The sequence below is a fragment of the Eulemur rufifrons genome, chromosome 15, assembly GCF_041146395.1.
Source record: "Eulemur rufifrons isolate Redbay chromosome 15, OSU_ERuf_1, whole genome shotgun sequence".
Lineage (NCBI taxonomy): Eukaryota > Metazoa > Chordata > Mammalia > Primates > Lemuridae > Eulemur > Eulemur rufifrons.
The window spans coordinates 41200715-41223185 of NC_090997.1; the positions used below are offsets into that span (position 1 = coordinate 41200715).

At 37.9% G+C, this 22471-nt stretch overlaps 1 protein-coding gene across 1 annotated transcript; it reads left to right on the forward strand.

Annotated features, from left to right (window-relative positions):
- The first annotated feature begins 284 nt into the window (after window positions 1-284).
- Window positions 285-1579, forward strand: TPBG (trophoblast glycoprotein). Its single transcript, XM_069488803.1, has one exon. It carries the CDS (start codon window positions 285-287, stop codon window positions 1572-1574), a length of 1290 nt encoding a protein of 429 aa, XP_069344904.1. The 3' UTR covers window positions 1575-1579.
- Window positions 1580-22471: the final 20892 nt, after the last annotated feature.

The window sequence follows — 22471 nt, forward strand, 5'->3', positions numbered from 1 at the left end:
CGGGCGTCTGCAGGAAGAGGAGCCGGAGGAGGAGCGCGGAGCCGAGAGTCCCGACCCGCCGTGCGTACTTTCTGGAGGGCAGGGGCGGGGGAATCGGCCCCGGGAGGGGGACGCCCGGTGGCTAGGGGGTTAGCCAAGTTCCGGCTGCGGCGTCCCTCCTCCGCTCCCACGAGAGGAAAGTTTTCTCCAGACGCTTCCGGCCGGCTCGTGCCCTCCGGGCCCAGCCTCCCGAGCTTTCGGAGCGGGCGCTGCCCCAGCCCTGCTCCGGGGAAACGCGAGCCGCGATGCCTGGGGGGTGCTCCCGGGGCCCCGCCGCCGGAGACGGGCGGCTGCGGCTGGCGCGCCTGGCGCTGATCCTCCTGGGCTGGGTCTCCTCGTCCTCTCCCACCTCCTCGGCGTCCTCCTCCTCCACCTCCTCGGCGTCGTTCCTGGCCTCCGCCGTGTCCGCCCAGCCCCCGCTCCCCAGCCAGTGTCCCCAGCCGTGCGAGTGCTCCGAGGCGGCGCGCACCGTCAAGTGCGTTAATCGCAATCTGACCGAGGTGCCCACGGACCTGCCCCCCTACGTGCGCAACCTCTTCCTCACCGGCAACCACCTGGCCGTGCTTCCTGCCGGCGCCTTCGCCCGCCGGCCGCCGCTAGCTGAGCTGGCCGCGCTCAACCTCAGCGGCAGCCGCCTGGAGGAGGTGCGCGCCGGCGCCTTCGAGCATCTGCCCAGCCTGCGCCAGCTCGACCTCAGCCACAACCCACTGGCCACCCTCAGCCCCTTCGCTTTTTCGGGCAGCAACGCCAGCGTCTCAGCCCCTAGCACCCTGGTAGAACTGATCCTGAACCACATCGTGCCTCCCGAGGACGAACGGCAGAACCAGAGCTTCTTCGAACGGCACAACCGGAGCTTCGAGGGCATGGTGGCCTCGGCCCTGCGGGCGGGTCAGGCACTGCGTGGGCTCCGCCGCCTGGACCTGGCCAGCAACCACCTCCTCTACCTGCCCCGGAATGTGCTGGCCCAACTGCCCAGCCTCAGGCACCTGGACTTGAGTAACAACTCGCTGGTGAGCCTGACCTACGTGTCCTTCCGCAACCTGACACATCTAGAGAGCCTCCACCTGGAGGACAATGCCCTCAAGGTCCTTCACAACGGCACCCTGGGTGAACTGCAAGGCCTGCCCCACGTCAGGGTCTTCCTGGACAACAATCCCTGGGTCTGCGACTGCCTCATGGCGGACATGGTGGCCTGGCTCAAGGAGACAGAGATAGTGCAGGGCAAAGGCAGGCTCACCTGTGCATTCCCAGAAAAAATGAGGAATCGGGCTCTCTTGCAACTCAACAGCGCTGACCTGGACTGTGACCCGGTCCTTCCCCAATCCCTGCAGACTTCTTATGTCTTCCTGGGTATTGTCTTAGCCCTGATAGGCGCTATTTTCCTCCTGGTTTTGTATTTGAACCGCAAGGGGATAAAAAAGTGGATGCATAACATCAGAGATGCCTGCAGGGATCACATGGAAGGGTATCATTACAGATACGAAATCAATGCAGACCCCAGGTTAACAAACCTCAGTTCTAATTCGGATGTCTGAGAAACATTAGAGGACAGAACAAGGACAACTCTGCATGAGGTGTAGACTTAAGCTTTATCCCTTACTAGGCTCGCTCCACTTTCACCTTCCACTATAGACACTGACTTTGACTGAAAGCGGTGGAGGAGATTTGCTTCCTTGTTATGTAAAGTTTCTTGGTGTGTTCTGTTAATGTAAGACGGTGAACAACTGTTGAGAGGGCATAGTGCTCGCTGTTCACTATGTTCAGAGGGCATAATGTCATACCCTATTCCTTTCCTTGGAACTCCTCAACACGTGTGGAGGGATTTTTCAAGTTTCAGCATGGACGTGGACTCCTTGCTGTCTGTCTCTCTCTTAGTACAGTTCCAGGTGTAGCAAGTGTACCCACACAGATAGCATTCAACAAAAGCTGCCTCAACTTTTTTGAGAAAAATACTTTATTCATAAATATCAGTTTTATTCTCATGTACCTAAATTGTGGAGAAAATAATTGCATCCCATAAACTGCCTGCAGACTATAGCAAGCTCTTCAAAATAACTCCATAGTACACAGGAGCACCTGCATCCAAGAGCATGCTTACATTTTACTGTTCTGCATATTACAAAAAGTAACTTGCAACTTCAGATAACTTCTTTGACAAAATAAATTACCTTTTTGATTGCAGTTTATATGAAACTGTACTGAAGTGTTTTTATAAACTGCATCGAGATCCAACAAACTGAATTGTTAAAAAAAATCAATAAAGATTCTTAAAAGAATTACAGTGTGCTCAAGTTTGCTATTTCAAAAAAGGATTAAGGGCGATAATATTGAATGGTCTTGATTCAGACGATAATTAAGTTAATATAGCTGAGAATCAAGCAGTAGCCATGTCTTATGTAATAGACTTTGGAGATAGTTTTGAAATAGTAGATCTTTTTAGGATTTAAATAGAGAGTTTGACTAGACTTCTCATGGTACCAGAATTAATATTACTTTGTAACAATTTTGTAATAGCTTTATGAAGTTGGTGAGAATGAAGAGTTCTGTATAATAAACAATTCACAGTTTGGGATTTTTTTCAAGACCAATGAAGTTATTGTTAGCACTGAACAGTATTAGTAATAAAACTATAGATTTCTAGAACAGAATGTGAAAAAAATGTAATACAAATAAATGTATGAAAATAAAGTGTCTTAAAGACAGAATATTCTGATATAAAAGATTTAAAAATATAAATTTAAAAATATCTCTTAAGATCATAATGTGAATTGGAACTTGAGAATATTTTTAAAAAACATTTAAGATGGTACATGAATGGTTGATAGTTTATCAGAGACCCAGCTAATATGTTTAAAAAGTTGACATGATTGAATATGAACTTGAAGAAATAGCCAGAGATAATTATCTATGTCTATAAACAAGTCTCTCAACTAATTACAGGTTCTTAAATTTAGTATTTAATAATCTGAGGATATTTTGATTTAAGCTAAGCTCTGTGTAAGTATATACACCTCTGTGAAGAGTAAATCACATTTAGGTATAAATAAAAACAATCATGATAAGCAGTTGATACCATCAATAATAGACAAGGTTTTTTTTTTTTTTTTCCCCAGAGTTTATTATCTGCCAGTTAAGCTGAAAAGTAAATTCTGTTAATCAGTCTCCAAGCTATTATTTTAAGTGACTTTAATTTAGCCACTACTGTTTAACTTAAAGTAGTAGGCAAACTTACATCTATATGTCTTAGGACCTGCTTCTCCTTTAAACTAGTTATGTTCTGCAGTGCTTTATATTTGAAATCAAATACACATTTCCATATTTTTATAAATAAAGCAGGATTAGATAGTACTTTAGGTTCTAGAAATCTTTGCTGATTCCTTCTTTGAATTAAATTCAGAAGTTTTCAAAATAGGGCTAGAAATATGTAAATCTGTTCCTTTTATAGATAAGATTATACAGTCAGAATTTGAAGCTTTAATTCTTTAAATATCATAAGGCTCATTTTATGAAATATAGTATTCATTATTTATGGGTTATATCTCAGATCCTGTAATTACCTGAGAAAAGCCTAAATATTTGGCACTTAATATTCCATTAAACATTTCAAGTGTTCACTAGGAATTCATAAACTGGCTGGCTGCCATTATTTCCTAAAAATGGTGAGATACTAGTCTGCCAAAAATAGTGAAAACATTTAGTAAATAACACGCTATCTTAGTAAACCGCTGATGGACTTTGGTAAGTCTGCTGATATTATAGAAAACAAATTATAATATTGATAGAATCTCTATTTAGAAGGATTGTTTCTTCATCATGTGATAATCTGACAGATAAAAATTGAACTTTATCTAAGATCCAGGAAAGCAGTAGATTCATTTGTCTAGCTTTTCTCAACTCCCTAAAGCAATGATGAAGCTGTGATAAAGTGAAGCAGTTTTTGCCAGTTAGGTGTTTGGCTTCTTTGAAGTTACAATTGCTTCTTTTTCATCCCAAATGCGTCTTCCTTTGTGTGGACTTCCCAATTTGCCACTGCTTTGTTTTCTATGACATCCCTCCTTGCCATTCTCCAAAATATGGCCATAGAAAATTCTTCAGGTAAAAAAATGGTAATTGTTTGACAACTAATTGATACTGTGTGGTCCTAATAATACTCTCAGTCTGTAAGCCAGACAGTCTAAGTTCCTTGGAAGATAGATGCTATATAAATCCAGTAAGTATAAGGGAATATAGGAAAATGAAATAAAAATATAAATTTATTTAAAAATAAAACAAGTCTGCTTGTTTTAAACACTGTTCTTTAGAATCATTATGCATTACTGATCTTAGAAATTGAGAAGTATCCATTTTAAAAAATTTATTTGGGTTAGTAATATACTTTATTACTGAGCTTAAAATTTTCAGCAGAAAACATCATTTATTCTTTACAAGTTTCATTTGAAGAAAGCCAGAAAAAAATACTTAAAAATTAAAGCACTTGATAAATCCCTCAATTTAAAAGGCTATTAAAATGCCCAATGAAGTTTCTGTTTAAAGTAGCACAGATTTTAGGATAATATAGCTATTTGACCCTGGATTGTGTCTCTCACCCTTTCATTGTAACCATTCAGTTTGCAGCATTAGCTTTTGTAATATAAGTTTTGCTGCCATGAGTGTGATTCAATGGTGACCTATAAGGTAAATTTGTACAGGAGCTGGTAGATTTTTCTTATAAAATAAGGAAAATTTGATACAGTTTTTTAAAGGAAACAGTAGGGTTGCGGGGAAGGCTGGGTTGAAAATAAATGAGCAAATCACAAACCGTAAATCCTTTTAAAATATGTTAATTGGCAGCAAATATGGATTATGCTCATCTCAATATTTAGTTAGAAATAACTTGTATCTTTGTTTTCTGTCTTTAAAGTAGCTATAAAAAGAAGGTCCAAATGAACTGAAATTGTTTCTTAAGAATTCTGTTTTACCCTTTCTTTTTGGTATGATGTTCTAATATGGGGCTTACCTTGTTGAGGATGTTAGAGGCTTTGCAACTCTAGTTTGCAAATCTTTCATATCATTTCTGCTTTCCATTTTACTTTTTCTCCCAAGACTGCACTTAAGGGGACACCATAAGGACTAAAAACATCATGAAAGTTAGAAACAATTTTGCACCTGCTTCCTTCTGCTTCCAAATCCAGTCATCCAGCCTTCAGAGAAGCACCATAAAGTGAAGACAGACATTTATTAGATGAAATTGAGGTTTCACTTTTACACTTATGCAAGGATTTTTAACAGTAAAGGAGAGGAAAGGGAGGATGATAAATTTCTAGATAATATATGAAAATTGCCTTGACAATGTCTTTTAAAAACCTTTTAGCAATACTGCAGTGCCGCACTAGAAATAATTAGTTTAAGAAAATGTATTCTGTGTTGTCCAGACCACCCTATCTCCTTTTAGTTGGGGAAAAACAGCTTCTTGAGGATGTTTTGCACAGTTATTTTTCCATTCATACACTTTGGATTCAAAAAGGCAGGCTTGTTTTGTTTTATTTTAGAACTTTTTAGCATCTCTACCCTTATCATGGATTAAAAAAAAAATCTAGATTTGACAAAATGTTTACTATATCATTTATATAATTTTGACAAGAACAGAGTTATTAGTATTTCAAAATTGGAAGGGCTGTAGACTTGTCAAGCCCATTTTCCCATTCTACAAATGAAGAAACTGATAATTGGGACATATTATATTATATAATGACAGCAGGACGAAATCCCAGGGTTCTAGATTCTCCATCTAGTGCTCTTTTTGCCAGATGATGGCATTACTAATTGTCTACCTTGAGGCCTTTGAAATCCCCATGTCTAATTAAAAAAGGCAATTGCTTTGGTGAATTTATTTGTTTTGTTGTTTTTGCTTTGAGTGGATGTTTCAGTTTGCTCTAGATTTCACTTCCAGTTTGTTAAAAATTACTGTTTCAAACCCCTGAATATACCTAAATGTTTTTGAAGTGATTTGTTTTCATAGCAATCTTATTACTATGAAGCCCCTCTGAGTCTATGACACGATAGGAAATATTTTGGAAATTTAATGGTGATTTTGAAAAGAAAAATAAAAACTCTGGAATGCTCTGCTAACTTGTATAAGTCTACCTTAAAGATTAGTTAGCTCAGCTGGTGAGAAAACTAAACAAATGTGACCAAGTTCATGGCCATGGAGTTAGTCAGTCACCAGGTGAGACACTCAGCTTTGCATGCTCTGCTGTTCTCTTAGCTCACACCCACTCCAGGTGCATGCTACCATCCTCCAAGGGCCTGGCCAAACAGGGAAGTTAAATCAATGCAAATCCATTATCACCCTGGAACTGCTGATGTGCCAGTTTACTGACTTCTCATATGCAGGTCCACACATGACAGTCCCAATTTCCTCATGTTATAGTATTTATGCCACAGATTGCAAAAGTTTTAACATTTATATGATTTTTCAGAAAAATCTAGCATGGGTCCCTCTTAATGTATCACAAGGGAAATTAATTAGGTTTACATTATCATTTAAAATAAAAATGTGATTTAAGATTAAGAATCATGATTGCTATATCACAAACTTACATGTAAATGTTTATAAAAACAGAAATGCAGTTTATGTTCAGCTGACATTTTATGATGATAGGACTTATTTGTAGTTCAGTTACCTGGGTTAATTTAAGGAAATATTTGTTCTCAAGTAAGCAAAGCTTAAAATATGACCACCTATAATACTTTTTGTGAAAAATCAATATTTAATAATATGTTTTAAAGAACTGGAAGATGTTATCAAGATAAGCCTTTAAAAAAAAAATGGAAGTTTATAGACTTCCCTAACCCCTTTTTCCCTTATAGTCCCATTTCTATTACTTTTGTTTTCTTCCTCCAAAGAGCACTACGATATACAACATTTCAAGGTGATTGCTTGTACACAGGGGAACTGGAATCACTCAAACATTAGGTGGGTCAATTTACAAATATACATGACTCTGTGTGACAGTTTCCCTCAATTTTATAATACAATAGTAAATTGCTTTCAGAAAAGACTTTATTTTCCAATTAGACACATTCTGTGCTTATTCTTATAGATCATTCAAACATGGCTATAAAACATTCAAATGATATATCTTTAAATTAATTCAGGTTTTGTAGAATGTTTAAAAATACAGAAAGGGAAAAACACCATGAATAATCTTGTCACTAAGGAAACAATGCCCTAATATTGAGATAACTGCCTTCTCTTTATGTCACATGTATCTTGCTTTTCACTTGTAATGTTCTGAACATTCCCCACTATCAATCAAAATGATTTTATTTAACATCTAGTTTTAGAGTACTGCAAACAATTATGTATTTTACACAGATAGGGCATTTCTTGCAATTTTACCTAATGTTCTAATGAGCATGATTATACCTATCTATGTTGCTATACCTTGTATTTTTCCCTTAAGGTAGATTCTTGAAGGAGAATTGCTATATCAGAGGATATAATCTCTTTTTTAACTTCTAAAAATATTTTATGCCTATTTAAGTTAGGATTATTAAATATAGATCATGTTTCACATCGAACTTTCCAGGGTAATGAAATGTCTGTGGACAGGATTCCAAACAGAAGGAAACATGGACCAAGTTGCCAACTAACTTGTCACTGTTTTAAATCCATGAATGTATGTTTTTTGTTAAAATAAATGTAGAGGGCAGCTAAGCCCATAACCCAGTTATGAGAGAGAGAGAGGGTTGAGAGAGTGTGACGCCGGATGGGGAGAGGCAGTGTAGGGTGTGGAGGAACATCCGGGAATTAATTTAGCTACATACAAGTTAGGAAGCAGTTTTCAAGACAAACCTATATCTTTGCCTGAATTCTACTTTTTTTTTAAAAAAATAGATGACCTATGTAGGTATACTTAGAATTAACTTAAATTCCATGCAAGTGATTTAGTTGTGCTAATTAATTTGCTTTAAAATTTAAGTGAGGTCTCATGAATCATTTGTTCAGTTCATTCAATAGATATGTATCAAATGCTTTCTATGTATCAGGCACTGTTGCATTGGATTTTAAAAAATGAGTTTCTGACATAAACTTGCTTCTGATCTAATAGTAAGGATAAGTAATGATAATAAGTAACATTTTATTGACTGCTTACTATAAGCAAGTCCCTAGGCAAATCCCTTCACGTTTATTTATTCTAATATGAAGAGGAAGTTGAGGCTCGGAGAGGATAGATGACTTGCCTCAGAACAACTAAGTAGTCAGAATTGGATTTGGGATTTGAACTGTTGGGGTTATTTTGGGGAGGTGGGTGGCTCCAGGATCCATGCTCTTGAGATCGGAGCTTTAAGGACATGTGAATGACTTTGTTATAGGGCAGACCATGACAAACACTACCAGAGATTCAAAGTGATATGAGACCAAAAGTAGGGAGAAATCTTTTCTGGTTGGGAGAATCCCAAAAGGGTTCATAGAGGAGGTAGCTTTTAAGATGATCTCGAAAAAGAGGCAAATAGAGATAATGGGTAGAAGAGAACACTCAGGACATAGGGAATAGCAACAGCCAAAAGAATGGAGGCGATTGAAGACCAAGTGTTTTCTGGGGACAGTAACATTTGAAGCATAATGTTTACACAGGAGAATAGTGGAGAGTGAGACTAGAAAGATAAATCTGTAGCTATGATAAATAGTTTCTATTTAGTTCCGTGGACAGTGAGGGAGCGATTGGAAGTGTATGAGCAAGGGAGTGATATGCACAGCTGTGGCTGTCCCCACCAAGGGTGAGATCAACCGTCTGTTCCCAAGTTGATTTGGATATCAAGATTGGTGACACCACACACACCCCAACAGGGTATGAACAGGTTTATTACTCGTGTAATGGGACTTTCTGGGGAGAGCAGAACTTGGCTTTGTTTTTCATCGTGATTGGGGTTGGGGCCAGAGTGAGGCTTCAGGTCGGTGTGGTCTTAGGTGCCAAGGGATGAAGTTCACAGGCCCTCATCAAGGTTCTCCCAGACATGGGGCAAAAAGCAGGAGGATGAGGGATGGGGCTTGAAAGCTGTAAGTACTCAGACTTAACAAATGGAGTCAGACTCTGTTACAGTTCACCACTGGTGTGTGATTGATGACTGAAATATGGCAGCTCTCAATTAATTGATTGTGAACTTGTTTAAATAAGCTGCTGTTGCGCTCTGTGAGGCTTGCAGCATGAGGCCAGCAAGGGAGGAGAAAGTTCCACTGAATGTCTTCATCAAGAGCCCATGGTATGTTTTTGGAGAGTGAAATGCCTGCATTGGTCACCACTAATGTCTGGAACTCTGAAGGGGATAAGTGTCTTGGTGAGGACTTTTATTTTTCAGCTTTAGTATGGGCAGACGTGTGACCTTGGTTTATATTTTAGGTGTCTATGAGGCAAGAAATTCCTAGAGTTTTATAGCTCAAAGACGGTGACCTTGGATAAAGAACTGCTGTTACTACTACAGATCAGACTAATTGGCCAGATAATTGATAATGCCCCCAAAGTCTATGCAAATATACATATTGGACCACCTGTTGGCTAAGCATCCTCTAGTACTAAGTTGACTACATGAGGTTTGGTCAGTAATGCTGGCTCTTGAGCCTACCCTTGATCAGGGATGTCCTGGTTAGGGGATGGCTAACAGCAGCTCACTAGAGTGCCCCATTGCATGTTATGGTGACCTTACCATCAGTATAGCATACAACCTCCCTTTTCTGATTACTTAGTTCATCCCAAGGCTCTCTCTAGGTGACCAGTGGGTCTGGGAGAATGGTGGCCTACAGCACCACTGCATCTGGCAAGGGACTGAGGACAGGAGAAGCCACTTCCTCCTTTAGGTTGGATATGCCAGAAGACCCGGTTTGCTTCTATTCTGTAAGTACCATTTCCATTTTAATAAGGAGGCCTCTGTAACTGCTGCGAGTCTGCAGGGTGCTGCATCAATAGTCCAAGGCATTAGGGGCAGCTAGCTATGGAGAGTCACAGGCTCAAGGCCTGTGAGAGTCATAGTCTTAAGAAAGGACCAGTGTGCAACCAACAGTTGATATTCAAATGACGAGTGGCATGGGGCTGAGGCGGGTGGTTTCTTGTATCAGAAGCTCCCGGGCAACTTGTGGCCATCATGGGTGGTCCACAGCCTCCAGGAGGCATGCGAGGAGGTTGCTAAGCCTCTACATGGAAGAAGTTTCTGGGGGACATTAATGAGAGTACCTGTTGCAGGGCAATTTGGACAGATTCTAGCACCTTTTGTTTGAGGGGCCCCCCTTCAAGGTGGACCAGCTTGCAAGTAACGGCGTAAGTGAACTTAAGTAATATTTGTAAATGAGAATATATTGCCTTCAGAACCCCAAAAGTCCTAAAAGATTGTTAGCTTGTTTTAACATTTTGGATGCTAAGAGAGGGCCACTAATTGTTTTCTGACAGTGTCAAGGATGGAGCAGCTCTTGACTAACAAAATAATTCCTAGGAATTTAACTGATGTGGCAGGGCTTCGTGGTTTTTGTTGGGCAATGGCCCATTCCTATTTGTGAGCTCCTTTGTATTTGCATTTCTTGAGTGAGTGTGTCTAATGAATCTTGGAAGAGGAAGATACATCAGTGTGGTATTGTACCTGTGTTCCTGGAGGAAAGTGAACGTGAGGAAGACCTTGGCTGCGGAGACAGGGTGGCAGGGCTATTGAGGGTCCCCAGGGACAGTCAGGTAAAGTCGTATTGCGTCCCTTCGAAGGTGAAGGCAAATTGGGGTTGAAAGTCTGTTGAAATAGTAACTTTTTTTTTTTCATCTTATTATGGAGGATACAGAATTTCAGGTTACATACGTTGCCCATGTAACTTAATAGAACATATTTCCAAATGTATAATAGCAAAGTATTTTCCAGTTACTGATTGCATAATCAGTAACTTCAGTAATACTGGGTATGAGAACCTTAATCGGGGTACCATGGCATTAATGTTGTGATAATCCACTATTAGATACCATTTTTTTTTTTGGTCAGGTTTGAGCCTTGGCCAAATTGGGCAATTAAAGGAAAAAACAACAGGAATGATGTCTCCTTCCTTTTGTAGTTCTTATATGCTGGATTTTAATTCCTGGAGGCCTTATTTTAATCTATATTGGACTATATTAACTATTTTAGCTGTGGGGAAAGGTCCATGGGGTCCCATTTTGTTAAGCCAAACTTTAAGTGTCAAAGACTTATTATATTTCCATTTATTACTGGTTGGGCCAAAGCATTCATCCCCACTATGGGCTATTTTAGGTCAAGGGGCACTATGACCATAGGAAATTTAGTTAAGACAGTAAGTAGTTCAGTGGTTAAGGTGAGGTCTGCCTCTTTATCAGAAACAATGAGCAAGCCAAAAGCAAGAGAAGAAAGATTCCCAGGTGGTGGTGATCATCCACTAGACTATAGTGTTCAGTCCACCATTGTGTTTGGCTTGCCCTGGGATGGCAGGATCAACACCCGTCCCCCACCCTCCAAATTGGTTCGGATTTTAAGATTGAGGATAACAAACACACACGAGTGCACACAGCCCAGCTGTGTGAAAAGATTTATCATTCATATAGTGGGACTTTCTGGAGAGAGCAGGGCAGACATCCAAGGTGGTCTAGAGTGGCTTGAGCAAAGAGAGAAAAATGGCTCTGCTTTTTATTATGGTCGAGGGCGGGGTGGGGGGGGCAGGATGAAGGTTCCCAGGTTTATTTGGTTTAAATTCACTCCCTGCTCCTCCCTCCCCGCCCCCCCCACCCATGCCAAGGAGAGAGGGTGGCTGTGGATTTCTTATTAGTTTACCCAGATGTGGGGTGAGAGAGGAAAAGGGAGGGGTGGGATATTAAAACATCAGAGGTCAAACATCAAAAATAGAGTTAGAATATTTTCTTTAATCGTTTTGCTTCAGTAAAACTAATCTGATAGTGATGATAGGAGAGGCAAGAGACATGTGCCTAAAGTGGTTAAGTAGTTAAGGTAAGATGATCCTTCATATTAGCTTTTAAAAAATATTTTTTTAAGAAAGGTTCTCTGGTCAGGTCTAAAGATGCTGCCACTGTTTGGCAGGTCAGTTCTTAGGGCCAGTTGGTTTTGACCTCTGAATGGATGCACGGAGGAGCCTGGCTGCATCTAACATCCTGAGGGTGTCATATTCTATCCCTTCTTTTTCTTTTCCATCCTTTATAGGTGTTCTAATGAGAAATAAATTCACCAGAGTTTGCTTGGACTCATCTATAATCTAATATAATAATTTAATACTGGCTAATCAAGTTAAAGATTGGGTGGCATTATGTTCTCATAATCTGTAATTTGGTCACATATAGGTAAGTTAGTCTTAAATGAGCTTTATACCACATACTGTATCTGTATATATAGCTTTATACTACATACTACATAGTACATATGCTTGCTTTATACAGACCGTACATACTGTATACTGTAATACATACAATAGCTTTATACTACATACGTAATATTGACTTGAAATATTAGGTCATTTTGTCCTCCTAATGAGAAAATATGGTAGGGACTATTTCATGGATGAGGAAACTGAGGTACATGGGAGGTTAAGTAACCTGCCCAAATTCAAAGTGGTAGAGCTAGGATTTGAATCCAGGGATTTAAATCCTGTTCCAGGGTCCATTTCTTAACCACTGTGCTATTCTGCTTCTGGCATGTACCATGGTAAGCACAATGGTATACATGCTTAGAGAAACTAAGAATAAATATATTACAGGTTTCTCTTCTGCAAGTGTAATGTGTGGGATTATGGGCTAAGTGGCGCAAATTAAATAGTTCAATTTCAATTTTAAAGTTTTTAAAAATTTTTTGATGTTTCACTATAAATAAAATCACTATATTTTGGTGGCATTTAACATATGTGAAGAATGGTTATAAAATAGTAAAAGGCCCTGAATAAGCTATGGTGTATGGAGAAGTGGACCATACAAATGACATTTGCAAATCTAAAATGAAAAAAAAAAAATTACAATAGCTTAAAAGTGAAACAGTTTTCTTAAAAGTAATGATGTCATTTTACTTTGACTAGATGAATGCAAAGATTTCCTTTGTGACATTAAATGGTCAATTTTATGCTATTGGCTGCATCCATTTTTGGGAAAATGCTTTCCACAAAAAGCAACTTAGTTTTGAAGGTCGGTATAAGACCAATGTGGGTAAGTGAGACATTTCAAGCCTTCTCTCGAATGTTTTGACCTTAATCATCAGGTCTGAGGTCTGCGTTTATATGACTCAGATGGCTGTGAAGTTCTCCTGTTAGAGTTTAGAAAACTTTGTCATGTCTTTGCAGCTTACTCTTGGCTGGACAGTTGTCCTCTGGGTGGAAAAGCTGAGAACAAGCACCCCTTCCCTTCTCATGTGTCTGCCAGAATGTTAACCCCTGTATCCTCACCAATGCCCAACTTTAGGGGTGCCTCCGCTATTAATACTTATATAAACTGTCTCTGATGTGCACTGCAATCAAGATATTTTTCAAACAACCTGCATCTTCATGTATAAATCAGCTTCTTATTTTAACTGACTTTATTGGTCATATCAGCAAATTTACCTCAGTCCAAAGAAACAACTTTTTTCAATGAACTTGATTTTTAGGATAAGATACAAAGTGCATTTTTAGATTGATTTAACTTTTCTTCTCTTAGACTTGACTGTTTTGCACCTGCAGGTTGTCATAGTGTTCATCTGAGGATTTTTGCTAAGAGACAGCAATGTAAATAAAAGGCAAAGAATCATTGAGTCAGATTTTTCCACCTACCCTTTGGTGGGAGGTGAGTTGCTGTGGCATTGAGAAGACTTGACTCAATTCTATGACTCTGTGGTAGGAAAAAAATAGCATGTTAACCAAACACAATCAGCAATGTTGATTGTTTAGGATATTTGACAATTTGTTACTGTCCTTTGTTTGCTTGAGAAACTCAATATGCAGCCAGCATTTTGCCAAGATAGAACTAGTTTTGGCCCATCCTTGAGTTGAGCTGAGTTCCAAGCTGGATTGAAGCTTTACTCAAGAGGACTTTCTTACTGGCAATGGCTTCTGGAGACTCCATAGTCTACAGAGTGGTACCATAATCTCCAGGGACTACCGAGTGCATGAATTTGGATTAGGTTCAACAGTGTGTGGCAGAAAACCCAGAGTTGAGGTAAATTTATTTCTCTCTCATGTAAAAAGAGGAGATTTGAAGTCAAGAAGTGATACACAGGAGCTTTGCTCTATAAAATTCTTGGGCAATCAGGATATTTCTAGCTTATTGCTCCTTTGTACCTAGTAGGCAGCCCTAATCCTTTTGGTTTTAAATTGGCTTCATGTGGAATCCCTGGAGGATAAGCCCTTGGGAGCCTCACTTTATCCTCCAGTATCAAGTGGCCCAATCTTTCCAGGATGCCTTGTGTGTGTGTGTGTGTGTGTGTGTGTGTGTGTGAGAGAGAGAGAGAGAGAGAGAGGAGTAGAGGGGATAAGCTCAGCTTCTTTATATTTTTAATTTTGGTTTTGATTCTTAATCATGTAGTTTGCATATTGAAAAGCAAAATATCTACTAATTGCAACTATGGTGAAAGCCCTAAGTTTCCTTTTGGCTGTGTGTCTTGTTTCCCCTATAGGTAAAATGAATCATCTAACTATGGTTCAAAGTTCAGGAAATATTTATTCAAGACTTTCTAAGGGTCAAGGACTGTGCCAGATCCTATGGAGAATAAAAGATAAATAAGATAGAGTTGATGCATTCTCATAGTAGAAATTGGCCAGATATACAGATAGCTATACTAAAAAGCAAAATGTCAATAGAAAAGGTACAGGGGGGTGTGCAAACCCAAAGGAGAGATTATTTTTACCTGGATGACTCAGAGAAGACTTTATGGAGTCAATGTCATTGGATTTGGGCTTTGGAGGACTAGAGTACTAGAGACAACTGTTGGTTGCCTACATATCATTTATTCCCACCCCACCCTTATCCTCCTTCTGGATAGTATAGACGCTATCCATTTTAGAGGCTAAAAATGCTAGATGCTTACATTTTACACCTTGTTTGAAGCTAGAGAATGGGTGTGGATGGTTTCTTTCAAATGGCACCTTAGCAGAGGTCTGCCAAGGGCATGCTGGAAAATGTTTTTCTTCTCTGATAAAAAAAAAGTATGTGAGAGGAACTTCCCTCCCCTTCCCTTTTGATATAGATGTGTGAGAATGTGATGCCTGGAGCAGTGGCAGCTATCTTGTAACTATAAGGAAACAAGCCTGAAGACAGTGGTCAACATGCTAAAGATGGTTAAATAGAATGATGGAAAGCACATGGGCTCCTTCTATCTCAGACTTCTTGTTATATAAGGTAATAAATGTCTGTATTTTTTAAGGCTCAGTTAGTTTAATATCTGTTACAAGAAGCTATAATCATTCTAACTGACAGAGTAGGATTTTTTGGGGGGTAGTTTGGGGTCATGGTGAGGGATGGGGCAGGGTGGGTGATGTTGCAAAGAGATTATCCCAATCCATAGAAATAGTGTGAACAGAAATGTGGGATGGAAAAACTGAGGTTATATTGGGGTAATAGCAAATAGTTTGGTTTGGTTGGAGTAAAGAGAGGATGGCAAGTAATAGGAGATAACTGGTAAGATTTGGGACAAGATTATGGAAAACTTTGTAGCTGAAGAGTCTAGAATTTATTCAGTCAGAAATAGTAAGTGGTTGAAGGTTTTTGAGTAGAAAGAACTATAATCAAAACTATGCTTTCTTTTTTAAAGAACATATTTTACACGTATACTTTCTCTTGGTCACACTTCTCTCCTTTTGAATTTTTTCCATCCTGTCAACAAGAAAATATAATTTACAAAGTCAAAAAGAGAGACAGACTCTTTTGCATATTATACCATTGCTGGTTAACAATTTGATTGCATAGGGTAGTTTTCCTCTGATTAACTCCTTTAAGCACCTCTGGAATGATATCAAATGATTTGATATTATGGACAGTATGGGTACAAGAAAAACCCTTATCAGAGATGCTCATTCTATTTTAAAATGGAATTATTTTATACTTTTACCAAGAAGAAAAGCAATTTTCTGTTCTTTCTAAAAAATAAAGTTTTTAAAATTATAAAATAATAAATTCATTTTTAAACATTTGGGAAATTTTAAAAAATTGGAAAAAGAAATAAGTCAACATAATTTCTGTACCTGCAGATCACTATTATTCTTTAAGGCTTTCTTTGCTGAAACCAATTTATTGCTAAAGGATTGAAGATGATGCATTAAAATATTTCAATTTAAATAGAAAATATGTTATTGGCACAAATAAATCTGATTTCATGACTTGACAGTAAAAGATTACATCATAGCTCTACATTATCATTTAGATAATGTGTTCTTCGGAATACAAGCATATTATTCAGTAGGAATTTTAGTTTTTTTCCGAAAATGAAGGCAGATTATCTCAAAGTAAATAGAGCAGTTGCTCTTCCTCTGTGAAAATGGAGCAGATTCTCAATTTTGTTTTGGATTTCCAAAAAGACAGTCACATTCCAGTAGAGGTTACTCTTGTTCTGAACAAAGCTTTTTATAATTTTGCTGGAGGATTTGCAACACGATTCTGTTATCACAAATTTTGAATATACTGCATACAAGACACAAAGTGTTTGATATATGCAGGCAAAATAATAAACCTGGCCCGTTTAAAATATTATATCAGACAAAACTAGCTGTTGCTGTTATATTTGTCACCAAGAATTATTCTTTTGTTTATTATAACTTGTGATTTAGTACACATTGGGACTATTACAATGAACCTCCAACTAGATGGGCAGATTTCTAGAAAAATTTAATTAGGTCATGTTAAAAGTCTGTTACACTCGTTATATTGAAGATTTAAATATGAAAAATTTTAGAATTTTTAAAAACATTTTTGCTTTAATAATTAGTTCTAAAAATTAAAAAAAAATCTCTTCTTAATAAGAAATACATGTAGTTGTATTTTAGGACAGTGCTTCTGGAGCTATAGCGTGCATATGAATCATCCAGAGTACTTGTTAAAATGCAATTTCTGATTGATAAGGTCTGGGGTGGAGCGTGAGTTCTACATTTCTAACAAACTCAATTCCAAAGCTGTTGGTCCAGAGACTTCACTTTGAATAACAAGATTTTAGGGGAAGAGAAAAAAGAATCACTTCTGTTATAAAATAAGAAAATGCATTCGGAAGACTGATCAATTTAATCACATGTAAGTTGGTCATGAAATGCTGTGATGAGGAAAGACTATCGTTCATTACTAAACAATTCACAACTGCAAAAATGTATGAGATTTTAACTCAGTTACATTTTCCAAAATATTTTTCTTTCGTGCACTTACTCCATAGCTCTGTCATTCTGAAACAAGTTTAAACTAGAGTCGACTGCACACATCAAACATAAAATACAAGTTCGTATTTTGGATTTGTGTTTGTAAGGAAACTTGGAATGGATCTTTTTCCAAGTCTTTGAAGATATTTAAATGTAGTCATTTTCATTAATTACTCTTAACAACTAATTAATACTGTGTTTTGGAGTTTCACAGAAGCTCATGTCTTGAAAGACAGGCTGGATCTGTGTTTGATATCATCTTGCAGACATTCAGGCTAGTTACTTACTGGCCTTTCATAAACACCCTAGAGTGGGAAAGGGAGAAATTGAAGCAGAACTAATCCTGTAACTAATAACAGATGAGATGTTCATTATAGGGGGTTGTTTGTTTGTTTGTTTTCCTTTTCCTTCCAAAATGTTGAACTTTGGGCATTTAATAGAAAACTTCAGGATATTTCTGCAAAGCAGATTTTTTTTCCATCCCTTGAGTAAAATCATCTAACACAAGGAAAGGTTAGGGGAAGTAAATATTTATCTCAGCAGTTACAAACAGTGCATTTTAACGAGTGAGAGGAGCAGACTCTTCTGGCCCATTGGTTGGCCCCAGGGAGATGGTACAGGGTCCTCAGGCGTGGGCGCTGGGCACATCCTGCAGGGCTCATTGGGGTAAGTGGGAACAGAGCCCCTGAGGCAGCTCCTGAGGAGGAGAGCCAGATACAAATTAGTTTTTTTGAGAACTAGCAGTTTTTTCTGCCTTACCTGTGGATGTCAGCAAACTAGTCATTAAATATATTTCTGTCAGAGTCCATTTGTCATATTTCAAGTTCTTTAAAGATCAAGTCTGAGGTCAGCAATGAGGACCACAAATCTTAACTGGAAGTGATACCTTTATCACAAGCTACAAGGATGCCAAACTTGGGTAAGTCAGTTACTGGCTTGAAGAGATTTTCGTTTCACTTTAAATTCTCAGATTTCGTTGTTTCCTCATTAGCATGTAGATCACAGTTTCTACAGTAGGAAAAATTCCCTAATTAGAAAATAAGAGTAATTAAAAATAAACTTCAAAGAAAGAAAAAACAGAAATGCAGTTATACAATGAGCCACACACAGTGTACACAGAGATGTTATGATCTAAGCTACGTGGTATCAGAGACACAGCTGAGTGCCCATCAAATAATGACAGTACATTTAATAATACTGTAGCACTCCGCGTTTTCAGCCCAGCTCTCCACCTCCTTCTTCTCCTCCCCTTCTCCCCACAGCAAACTGATTTAACCTGAGATGAACATTTAATGAGTGTCCACTTTATGCCAGGAATTAGCCACAACGGCACCTCACTGAGCTGTCATTCCGGCCTCTGCTCTGGTACAGAGCACTCATCTCACCTCTCTTTTATATTCTGTGGCTTTGTATGCCGGGAAGACTTGAGCCGGCTTTTGGTGACCGGTGCTATTTAGATATGAGGGGATGGTCTTCGGCCAAAGGACTGCAGTCATCTGGGTCCATGAAGATGTTTGTCCTGACTACACTTCCTAACAAAAGCTCAGAACGCTGGGGGGTAAATGGAACTGTGCCAGATGCCCCATTACACCTGTGGAGCGGGCTCAGCTGAAGAACTGCTGGGGTAACACTTTTTATTGGTTCAAAATGGTTTCCTTTATAAAATTGTCTCAAGATAAAAGTACAAAACTTAAAACATTAATTAAAATGCATAAAACAGCAGTAACGATTAAGATAGCTTCAAAACCTCCTAGAGTAAGCCAGAGTAAAAGAAAAGCAATTAGGGATACTGAAATTGTGCATGTGTTTTATTTGTCAGAAGTTTGAACTTCTTTTAGGAAGAAGGTGTGGAGTTTTGCCCTAGATTTAATTTTAAATTATCTTTCAGTTTTCATAGTATTGATCAAGGGATCAAGATTGTATTGAGTATGATACTGACTTCTTTATCTGCTGATTTTCTGAGCTTTTAATTCCTCTAAAAATAATTCATACTACTAGCTCCTGCCCAGGTAACTATGTAGCATTTAGAAGTGCAATCCAGTAGATGCTGTGTAAAACAAACGTGACGGTTTGGGACTATTATTAGCCTCATTTCGAGAAAGAGTAATAGACTCCGAAGGGTTAAGGAACATACACTCTAGGCATGAGTGGTCAAGAGAACCTGAGATTTAGCTAGGACAGGCTTCCAACACTGGACTTCTTCCAGGAAAGACATGGGCCTCTCTTTCTGCTTCTCTTCTAACCACATCTGATTTAGCCACATTTTGATGTGGCGTGGTATCTGTCAAAGCAATTCCAAATAACGCTAGGGGAAATCTGCTTGATGGTATCTTCTGTGAATGCTTGTCCTTTTGTGCACGTGCTCCTGTGCACATGAATGTGTGTGTGCACGTCAACATGGGTGTGCACATTTCCACCTCTAACTCTCCTACTCCGGAACCTCCACACAACGCTGGGGCTGTGAGATTTCCTGCTTGGATGGTTCCCTCTTGTGCCACAAGACTCTGTCAACACTTCTCTTTATCTTGGATAACTCCATCAGGAGTTACTTAAAAAGAACTGGAAAATTATAGGACTAATTTAACATTAACAAATTCATTTTGAGCGATATTTTCTGATGAAAGCAAATAAAAGTGAATGTTTTCATTTTCTTTGGTTGTCAGTTGCAGGTTGAGGTAGGAGTAGCAGAAATTAGAATAATGGAAAACAACTTATGTGTCTTATAAAGCATTTTTCAGTTAGAAGATGACAAGTACAAATTTTACTACTTTTTTTTTAAATGAATAAAATGCTTACAGACAAGGCAGCAGGAGACTTAATACATTTGTGAATTCTTCAATATCCTTGAGATATCACTACCGTTAATTTACAATAAAGGAAGAAAACATCTGGCAGGCTGGAAAATAGTTCTTTCTGAAGCCTACTTTTGTGTAGAATGAAACTTTACATGGTGCATTTTTTTCTTTATGTTCCAGTGTGTTTACAAAATAATAGAATAAATACAAATTGAACACAGCAGTTTTTTCCTAGAAAGAACAGTTATTGGGCATTTTTGTGTTACTGCTTAGCATTGGCAAAATTGTACCTTTTGGAGATAAAGTGTTAATAACAATGGTAAATGTCTACTTTTAGTAAAAGCCGTTTATTTACATTACACAAAAATCTTCACTTGGATGAAGTTTTTACATAAGGTGGGTGTTTCTGAATAATTTGGTTTCTTCCCTGGTGTTTAAGTAGCTCTCCATTTTGTACTCTCCTAGGACTTTCAAAAGTGAGTTGAACCCACTGTGACATTTCTTGTTTATAATATATATCATTAAGAAAAAATACGTATTTCAGAAAAACAAAACTGAGCTATGCTTGCTGGGAGGCTCAAACATTTAACTGTAATGTATTTTTGGAAAAAAATTATTGTTTTTCCTAGCTGAAAGCCATAGCAATTTATATTATTACAACTTTTAAAATTTCTTTTTTTCTAACTATATTCAATAAGCACAAATATGCATTCTTCCTTTAAGAAAATCAGTATTTAGAAATGACCACTGTTTATCATTCTTCCCTATATTTAGCAAATATTTGTTTTAATTTTTCTAAAAATTAATCCAATTTATATAGTTCCCTCAAAAATAACTTATAGAAAAATCACCAAAATTAAAATATTTAGTCAGATAAAAAATGTACTAAGTACTAATGAGATCAGTGAATAGCTTATTTATTTTACTTATTCCACACAGATTATTCCTAATCTTTATGCATCTATGTCATTTTTCTGGACCATGATAACATTTTTTTACATGGAAGAGGTGAAAAAAATATCTAATAAAATTCTATAAATGAAAAAAACTTCCAAATAATGTATGGTTACATTTTTGTTTTTATAGAAGTGGCAAATAAATATTTGCTTAAATGTTTTGTTGGAAGCTTTCATGTATTGAAATATTTGGTCATCTCCAAAGAAAATGCATTTTCTTTTTAGACTCACACAATTAACAAAGCAGGAGACACAATGTTGCCGTATCTCCCACCTACTAGCTCATGATACGATTCTTCTAAATTTATTTTCATTTGCATAACAAAAAAGGGCATGAATTTCAGTGGGAAGTTTTGAATGGAATAAGATTTTAAAAATTGTGCATCCCATTTATATTTTGAGATAGGACTTTATGTAGTATTTCGAAGTCTTGGGTTGTGTGACTAGCAAGCTGTAGTTTAGAGAGGAAGTCACAAGAGTAGTGTGACTAAAAACTTGGGCTATGGAATTAAACCGGACTAGGTTCAAAATCTTGGTCTCTTCCCACTTCCTGTGTTTCATGAACTTAGGCAAGGTACGTGGCTTATGTGAGTCCCAATTTTCCCATTTATCAAGTAGATCTCATACTAGTATTTATCATAAAGTATAATGACAGTTAAGTGAAATCATGCATGTAAAGTGCTTGGCATTTAGAAAGTGGTCAACAAATAATATCTGTTGTATCAGTTTCTTTCCCTGCCGACCTGATAAGCTCAGTGACGACTTAAATCATATACTTACATTTCATCTATTTGGAAAATTATGCTGTTTTTTCTTCAGTTGCAATAATTAAAAATTTACAAGAATATTAATAGCTTTATGTGACACCTTTATTATATCATATAAAAATAGTTTCCTTGTGCTCAGTTTAACTTAACCCTATAAAGTATGATAAAGAGGTAGAACTGGATCATGATCCTTATTTTTCAGCTGGGAAACCAAAGCAAAGAAAAATTAATGAACTTGACCAGAGTTGCACAATTCATAGCATAATAGGAAGTTAAGTATTTAAATTAAAATTCCAAAAATTTTGACTTTTCATTTGAACAGGAGGAAACAAATTTATACCAGGAAGCAGTTGATGTAATTGAGTCTATAAAGAGAGCATCTACCACATTGTTTTGGAAAACACAAAGTTTTCCTTTGCAGTTGTTTTTTATGCTAATAATAGTAGAAAGTTTTTTATACACCTTAACTACTTTCTGAATTTATTTCTAGAATACTGGCAGAAAAAAAAAAAAAACACCCTTACTTTTAAGTGACGGAAAAGTATTTAAAAATATCATGCCAAAGGAAAAAAGTCTTTTTTCATG

Bases quoted from the DNA above. Each gene is read 5' to 3' on its own strand.
- TPBG (XM_069488803.1), top strand. From the start codon at position 285: ATGCCTGGGGGGTGCTCCCGGGGCCCCGCCGCCGGAGACGGGCGGCTG.